The 8,910-nt window shown below is 44.6% G+C and overlaps 1 protein-coding gene across 10 annotated transcripts in view; it reads left to right on the top strand.

Moving 5' to 3' along the window:
• LOC116389959 (ELKS/Rab6-interacting/CAST family member 1-like) overlaps positions 1-8,910 on the top strand; it is a 98,277-nt gene that overhangs the window by 19,157 nt on the left and 70,210 nt on the right. For 6 of the 10 annotated variants that reach the window (XR_004213138.1, XM_031859115.1, XM_031859119.1 and 3 more), the window contains exons 5-11: positions 1,144-1,400; positions 1,488-1,659; positions 4,248-4,322; positions 4,825-4,980; positions 5,795-5,887; positions 6,863-7,030; positions 7,157-7,324. Coding sequence is in view for 8 of the 10 variants with exons in the window: in XM_031859115.1 (XP_031714975.1) it covers positions 1,144-1,400; positions 1,488-1,659; positions 4,248-4,322; positions 4,825-4,980; positions 5,795-5,887; positions 6,863-7,030; positions 7,157-7,324 (1,089 nt within the window). In the remaining 2 variants the exon portion in view is untranslated. The remainder of the gene's footprint in view (positions 1-1,143; positions 1,401-1,487; positions 1,660-4,247; positions 4,323-4,824; positions 4,981-5,794; positions 5,888-6,862; positions 7,031-7,156; positions 7,325-8,910) is intronic. The other 4 variants (XR_004213139.1, XM_031859121.1, XM_031859120.1 and 1 more) reach the window with 1 other exon arrangement.

Raw genomic sequence — 8,910 nt, 5'->3', positions numbered from 1 at the left:
ACACACACACACACACACACACACACACACACACACACACACACACAGTTAGTGATACTAACCTGCCAACACACTTTTATCACACACTCACTTACTCCAGATAACATACTCACTGTGTCAGTCAGCCAGTCACTCAAAAAAAAAACAGCCTTAATCTATTGTATGTGTTGGTCCAGGTACAAACCGATGGAACCCAGTTTTTTTTAGATGAGCACATTGATCTATGGATCCCTGCAGTCAGGTGATATTTATTTGTATAGCTCAATCTCATAACGTGCCTCTTTAGGCTTTACCAACCTTTTCTTTACCGATTACCTCAACTCAGGCTTCCAGTTCTTTTTCACAATGGTTTTAAAATGTTATTGTCACGGGATTTCACGGATAGGACCCAAACGCAAGACCACAGGAGACAGAGTCCAATGTAACGGATTTTATTTTGAAGGTGTGGAGCCCATGGTCCGACACCGGAGGGCAGGCGGATTGACGGTGTGAGTCCCGTGGCTCGACACCGGAGGGCTGGTAGCTTGACGGTGTGATGTCCCGTGGCTCGACACCGGAGGGCTGGTAGCTCGACGGTGTGATGTCCCGTGGCTCGACACCGGAGGGTAGGCAGATCGACCAGTACGCTACACCCGTAGCAGAGAGATTAGTTCAGGAAGGAACAATGGGGTTCAACTTACGGAACGGCGGTGGAGGCTACCGAGGCAGAAGACAATACGGACTGACAATCCAGGCCTGCAAGACCAGGGTTGATATGCTGCTGGGTAACGAGCCAGATTGTCCGCAGCTGTGCATCCATCAGGGCGGTGGCAATGGGAGGTGTCTGGAGGCAGGCCCGAGAAAACAACACCAAGCACATGGCACAACAAAACAAACAGGGGAAAGACAGACACATGAGGAGAGGAGATTGGGGGGAAACAGAGGTTAACACACAATGGGTCAGACAGGGATCCTGACAGTTATTGTTGGCCTTCAAGGCTTTAAATGGCGCCAAATTATACGAAAGATCTACTAACTACTTATTAGCCTTATTAGACTTCGTACTCTATCACACTCCTCAGCAGCCTCACCACAACGTGCATACTCCCGTGTTAACTTTTGCATTTAAAAGTCTAAAAGTCGGACTTCTTTCTCTTCCTCCAGCATTTTCAGTGCTCCATCCAGGCTTTACAGGACGAGCTCCGAATCCAGCGAGACCTCAACCAGCTCTTCCAGTCCGACTACACCGAGTCTGTTCACCTCGCCAACCAGCCCATCTCCCCTCAGGACATGACGGAGGAGAACTTCCTGCGTCTCCACGGCGAGTATGAGCGGCAGGTGAAAGAGCTCTTCCTCCTGAGGAAGACCGTGGAAGAAATGGAGCTGAGGATAGACACACAGAAACACACGCTAACTGCCAGGTAAAGTGGGAAAACGACTGTTACGTAAGTTGTTCTTGCTGCCAACGTGTGACGTGTGGGCTCTAAATATATTATACTTTCTAACAGGGACGAATCCATAAAGAAGTTGCTGGAAATGTTGCAGAGCAAAGGCCTGTCGTCACGGGCAACCGAGGAGGACCACGAACGAACGAGGCGACTGGCCGATGCTGAGATGACCATCCACCAGCTGGAGGGCCTAATGGAGCAAAGAGACAAGGAGACGCTACAACTCAGAGAGGTGTGTGTGTGTGTGTCTGTATGTGTGACGGGCCAGGGAGGAACCCAAGCATTCCCATGTGTGTGTGTGAGGGTGTGTGTCTTTGTGTACAGCCAGATGTGAGTGTGTGCAAATCAAACTATGTCATATCCAGGCAAAGCCCTTGGTTTCTTCCAGTCTTGGCTCATAGTTCAGTTATAATACAACACAGAAACATCAACACACACACACACACACACACACACACAAATGAACAGGAATGCACACTGTATCCTGTTTTTTCTACTTTGTCTCTCTTCTTGTCTCTCAGCTGTTTTTACTCTCAGTTCATCAAGTCAGTTATACAACAGCCCCCTCTAGTGGAGATATGTTCTTAATGAACAACAAATTATCAAAGATGGACGTTTGTTTATTTCAGTATACAAAATACCTTCGATACATCTTTTCTGGACACATTCATTCAGCAGTATTTTTATTTTCTAAGCAGTAAGTCACTTTTTAAATTCAATGAAGTAACAAGTAAGTGGAATTAAAAAAAATGAAAAAAAATAAACTTCATTGAGATTCAAAAAAGTATAACAGGCATGGAATGAATGAAAATTAAACATTTATTAAACAGTCAATAGATATGAATGGATGTGTGATAAGTATATTTTTACACATAAACTGTTGAGTTGCCTTGTTACAAAAAAGAACTGCCTCCAAATGCACCACAGGCACAGCTGTGAGGGAGAAATGCATTTAAACACACACACACACACAAGAGCAAGTGATGCATAATTACATGTATCATAGGCAGCAAATGACTGAGAAAGAGAGTTATGAAGCAAGATGATGTTCTCTCTGAAAGGGTTTAAAACATAATTAGGAGACACAGTTACAGCTCTCTTAACACATGTTCTGGCCGTTGCTTCACATTGCATCAGTGTGCTGGACACGTTTTTTGACAGTATTTGCCTTCAGACATTGTTAGTGGCAAAGCAGGAAACCCGGAATAAGATTATGCAATATCTGAAGAATAGTTTCCATATGGGTTAAAGTAGAAGTCACTGAAGTAAATAATGAAGTGTCTGTCATGCGGTTGTGTTGCGGACTTCCTGCCGAACTGCTGACACTTTTTTTTTTTTTTGGGACATTGTTCATTTCACTAATTAACAGGATGCGACTTCCTGCAGCTGTTTTTGAAATGTTTCAAAAATGTCCCCAGTGGGGATCGAGCTGATGTGCTGCAGTACAAAGTGAGCCTTCTGTATGGGAGCAAAGGAAGACTGGAAACGCTACAAATTAAATTAGCATTCGGTAGCGATTCAATTCAAGCGAAATGTTTTGCTTAAAAGATTATTTTCTGCCGTACTTTTGTAATGGCTGCATCAGCTCTTATTTTACCTGTAACACTCCCAGGCATATGTGTGTGTGTGTGTGTGTGTGTGTGTGTGTGTGGGTGTACGAGAATGTTTTGTGTGGTCATGAGCATTCATAGCATTCATGCAGCACTCCAAGCCACGCCACCCTGCTATCCCTTTCACATACGTGTGTTTGTGTGCTTCCTGGCTGATGCATTAACCGTCTTTGTCGGCCTCCTAAGTGTGTTTCCTCTAAAAAAAAGCAGTGATGCATACACTGCTACGTCTTCCCCCCCTCTCTCTCGTACTCTTTCCCCCTGTCCCTTCTTTCTCTTTTTGTGCCTTTACATCTACCACTACACTCCCTCTCTTTCTCCCCCCATTTGCTCTCACGTCGTCTGACTAGTGAGTTTTAACATCGCGCAGACGGATCGAATTCCGTTGCATGTAGCTCAAATCAGGGTCGTTAAGTTAGGACTTTGGAGAATCTTTGGAGAATTTAGGCAATTTTAGGAATAGAACTGTAGTGGAAATCTACCAAATTCTTGCAGTATTTTTTGTTAGTGGTTAGCATTTGAAGCCATACGACTGGATTTCTTCATTTGAACGGAATTGTTTGGTTTCATTACGACTTTGTTTTTTTTTTTAGAATCAACAGCATCTTAGATTTGATTTGAACCTGAGGGCTTCAAAACATCTGAGGCTGTCAGATTCCGTCACTCGTTCTCATTTGAGGCTGAAACGGTGTGAGCTTAGTTAGTGGCGTTCCTCCCCGTGTGAAGGATGTGGGATGGACGGATCGACCCAAGGAGGCTGAAAGCCAGCGCCTCTGCGAGAGGGAGACACCTCATTCCCGCCTCTCCCTCCATCCCTATTCCACCTCCTTTCCATGTGTCTCCCTCCTTCCAACCCTCCCCTCCTTTCTCCCCTACACGCCACTACCAACTGTGTTCCTCTCCCTCCTTCCCCGCACCTTCTCTTCGCTCCCATCGCCACTCCGGCCATCCCGTCGTCCTCCCCGCCTCCTGTCCTCCTCACTATCCCTCTTTCGTCGTGGCCTCCTCCGTCCATCCTTCCCTCCATCACTCCCCGTCCTTCCCTGCTCCCGCTCCCCGGCCTACACCGGCCATTCAACCCTCCCTCCATCCCTCTCCGCCGGTCGCTGTCGCCTTCCGTCCCGGCCCGCGACCTTCTCCCCCCTCCTTCCGTCCCCCTCTGTCCCCCTGTCTGTCGCCCGCTGACCATCGAGCTGTCTGTGTCCCTCAGGAGCTGCACAGGAGATACGAAGCAGCTCCAGAATCAACAAAGACCAAGGCCTTGCAGACGGTCATCGAAATGAAGGTAAACAATGTGCTGTTGATTCTTTCATAAACATCAGCTCATATGTAGTTCTCAGATTCTTTTCAAACTCCAAAATATTGATATCAGGTATTTATTATTATTATTAACCAGTGTAACACACTGTTGTTTTTTTAATGTAATGCATCATAATACATAACTTGAAGGTAACACCGTAACGCAGTTAGTGAGTCTGAATTTTTACAGGATGATTTCAGTTGAGAACATCAACCTAAAACTAAAGATCAAGGCAGTAAAATCTGTTAGTAACTCAGTATTAGCTTTCCCTGAGTACAGAAATATGTACGTATACGTTCTATTCCTCATCTCCTCAATCAAACTGATGATACCTTTCATGGTAGCTTTCTTTTGATTGACTGTCCAGCTCTACTCACCTGTCAGAAAAAAGGAGGATAATCATTACGTGGTGATATTTTTGGCCCGGGCACGGTAAATCACGCCCGGTCTTTTGCCGTTTAACATGAGCATGTTGATGCCCTGCCAGGATGCGAAGATCAGCTCGATGGAGCGCGGCCTGAGAGAGCTGGAGGAGGAGGTGAACATGCTCAAGTCCAACGGGGCTCTGAGCAGCGAGGAGAGGGAGGAGGAGATCAAACAGATGGAGGTCTACAGATCCCACTCCAAGTTCATGAAGAATAAGGTGACAGATTCTCACACACACACACTCACACACGCACACACGCACACACACACACACACACACACACTCACACACGCACACACGCACACACACACACCTTTTCTTCTTGTCTCCCCATTTTTTCCCCCCTTTCATGTCAGGAAAGGAAATTTTTGCTTGCTGGGAAATAACTCGACTTTTTTACACTTGACGGATACAACTTTAGTGTCAGGAACAGGAAGGGTTACCGCGGGAGCCACGCTCATTTAAACAAACCAGTACTTCTGTCATGTGGGGAGACGAGACAGTTTGGAAATTCAGTCTGTTTTTTTTCTCTGTTTCCTTCTCTTTGCTTGTTTAAGCTGAAATGTGTTTGTTTTTGTCTCTGGTGTTTTTTTCATGGAAGGAAGTAATTCACAGCTTGTTTTTATTACATCGCCTTTTTCTTTCTTTGATTTCATCATTGTTAGCATGTATTCTTAGAAGTTTATTGTAATACGCCAAATGGCTTACATCATTTTTTTAATATATATACAGCCATCATCAGCATGTTTGCAGTCTTAAAATGTATATAAGACCATGGGTCAACAACCCCCATATGACTTGTTCGACAAAATAAACTATGAACTAAGATAACTACTCTCTGTGCAACAGTGTCCTAGCTCCTCGACATTCAGACTGTTCTACTCGCTGACACGCAGGATGCACAGCGGGTGTCGTTCACGCATTGTTTCAGCATGCGAGGCTTTGGATATGCCATTTGTGGCCCGTGTGCTCTGTGAACTGTGACGGCTGATTTGTTGTGGTCATGGTGACGCCCCTCCTCTCCTGCCAGGTTGAGCAGCTGAAGGAGGAGCTGACTCGCAGCCAATCGGAGAAGGAGGAGCTAAGGCAACGAGCCAATGAGCTCCAGCGGGAGGCGTCCGCAGTAAGAGACATGCCACCGTGTTCGGTTTGCTCTTCCTGTCTTTACTTCTAAATCTCCCGCTCTTTCCGTCTCCCAGGTCGACTGGTTAATGGCTGCCGCTTGAGTAGATTCTCAGTAGAATCCCAGTAGTGTGAGTGTGTGTTCAGACAGCAATAAGCAACTATAACTCAACACAACAATCATTTTCTGTGTGCCGTTTGGGTCATATGAACAGGTTAGGAGGTCTTCACTTCCCATTCTATCTATGACCAACGGCTGTTGCCAGTAATAGTTGTTTAAAAGCAGTCTGAACTGTACAATAACTGAATCCAGCAGGGCTGTGACACAATAATGCATATCTCTAACCTGCTTCTCCTTCTTCTCGCATGAGGTTTCTCTCAAATAGTGACTTGAACTAGTTTGCTGTGGTGTTGGTGTTTAGAGGACTCATTTTCCTGTGTGGTTAGGGTCCATTCTTTTTTTTTCTTAAGTTAAATTCCCTCCCAATCACCTCATTGAGATTGAAGGAACTTTAACTGCCACTTATAGATATTAAACATTTTTCATGTTTTTTGTTATTTTTTTTATCATTTTGGGATAACTGAAAGAATTGACCCTGACCAGCTTGTACAGTACAAGATAAGTATATGAGGAGCACAGCATATGTTTTACTAGGTTTATTATACTGCTCTGACTTTAATGTGCGTCTACCTGTTGTTTGGATTCCAGGTGAGAAATTAGGAAAAATGATAGAAAGACCTCAATGGGAAAATGATACTTGATGGAACTCACAGACACTGTAGCTCTTGTAGGAAGCCACTCACAATTCAATTTACTCACATTTTATTCAATTGAATGTGGATGAGGAGAGCTTTTACAGCTCCTCTCTTTGATGATCTATCAGTACGTACCCTTGAGCAAGGCACTAAACCCCGAACTGGGTGTAATGCCGTGTGTGTGTGTGTGTGTGTGTGTGTGTGTGTGTGTGTTACTCAGATTGAACAAGCAAAGCAGGATCTGGGTCGTAAGGACAGCGAGCTTTTGGCTTTCAGGACCAAACTGGAAACTCTGAACAATCAGTTTTCTGACAGCAAACAACACGTGGACGTACTCAAGGAGTCCCTCACTGCCAAGGAACAGAGAGCCGCTATACTGCAGACCGAGGTACAGTTACTCTTTGACTAGTACTTGTCGCTGTATGTAAAGGTGCTATCGCTTGTTATCACGAGAAAATCGATCTTTGGTTTGTTGATATCCATTTTCCATTCACTTTTAATTACACGTGCACAGGTGGATGCGCTGCGTCTCCGTCTAGAGGAAAAGGAGTCCCTCCTCGCTAAAAAGAGTGGGCAGATATCAGAGCTGACGGAGGAGAAAAGCACTCAGCAGGGCGAGATCAGCGACCTCAAAGACATGCTGGACGTCAAGGAACGCAAAGTCAACGTGCTGCAGAAGAAGGTAAGGAAACACAGAGGTGCTTGATTTCCAAATCAAAGTATTTGGTGGCACATAATGCAAAGTTAAAACCTTTATGATCCTGTTGAAAAAGTCATTGATTAAACGGTGTGAGCGCTACTGTGATGTCATCCCAATTGGATTTCCTCTTGGTAACATTTCGGCGTCCATAGGTGGCACTGTTTTCGTTGTGATGGTGTCTATCGCTGCTCATTTTGAAGACCGTGACAACTTTAATTAAACAGGCTATAGAATATCTAAGACTAAGTATTAATAGTTATCAATACAAAGAGGCTATTTTTATTTAAATGAAAATGTTTAATTGTTGCCTAAAATGGTTATATACATGGAGACGCAAAAATAATTCTCTTTCATTGAAACCTGCATGTACAAGATTATGGTGCTGTCATGTGATACTACAACCACTAGATGGCGCTGTAAGACAGGGTGTAGTTAAGGAGCCGACGCAGACAGACAGGTGAGCAGGCAGGCCGAGGGGCACACAGACAGGCAGCTATACTGGCAGCAAGAGTTACAAATACTTTTTGGATATTCTTGGCCAGTTGTCAATGTGTTTGTGTGTGTGTGTGTGTGTGTTTGTGTGTCTCTATGGTAATGCTGTCAGTTAGATGGATGTGCAGCACTGACCCTCTGTCTTTGCTGTCTGACACACACACACTTAGACACACGAACACTAGTTTGGGATGGATGGGGGAATGAAATGTTCAGACAACTGTTCAGACGCTAACATCCAGCAAATTAAGTGTAAAAATGACAGAAAATCCAGTATACAGTTAAATTATCCCATTACAAGCCATTTTGCCATGAAAATACCCCCCCCCCCCCCCATCTGTGAGCAGATAATTGATGGAGACAATCAAGCAGACAGACCTAAAGCAGGACAGGGAGGGGGAGGAGAGACGCAGAGTGTGTATGAAATCAGATGCATACTAATGAGTTCCTCCTGTTCAATAAATGATGACCTCTGCCGTCTTCAAATAGAATACAGTCCAGCGTCTGAGAGGGAGACAGAGATGCTGCTGACTCCTCTTTTATCTAATCTGCACTTATGATTTCGTAATTTCTTCTCTTTTTGCATGTGGAAAAACTAAAAATACCTTTCTTTCTTCTTTTCCACTTTGTCCCCCTCCTCCTCCTCCATCTTTCCCTTCTCATGTTTTTACCTGTCATTGTGCGTTACTCATGGAGGAAATCACCACGAATGCACGGAATTAATTCTTCTGATCTCCCATCATCCTCTTCTCTTTGTTTTTTCAATGTAATTTTTCATAACATGGATGAAGAGAGGCGTCAGCGGGTTATTGTTTTGTTAACATATTCCGGTACATTATCACACACAATTTTGGAACTAAAATAGGACAAGACAGACAGCGAGTGTGTGCTTGGGTTTGTAAATACTGTATATATGTGTGTGTGTGTATGTGTGCGCCAAGCATCCAGCAGTTGTCAGTTTCAGGAAGTGCAGACGCGATCAAAGAGTCTCTCTGCCTCTCAATGTCAAGTGTGTGTGTGTGTGTGTGCGTGTGTGTGTGTGTGTGTGTGTGTGTGTGTGTGTGTGTGTGTGTGTG

The sequence above is a fragment of the Anarrhichthys ocellatus genome, unplaced genomic scaffold (assembly GCF_004355925.1).
Source record: "Anarrhichthys ocellatus isolate YVR2014 unplaced genomic scaffold, GSC_Weel_1.0 scaffold21, whole genome shotgun sequence".
Classification (NCBI taxonomy): Eukaryota; Metazoa; Chordata; class Actinopteri; order Perciformes; family Anarhichadidae; genus Anarrhichthys; species Anarrhichthys ocellatus.
This window is presented reverse-complemented; position numbering and strand designations above follow the sequence as displayed.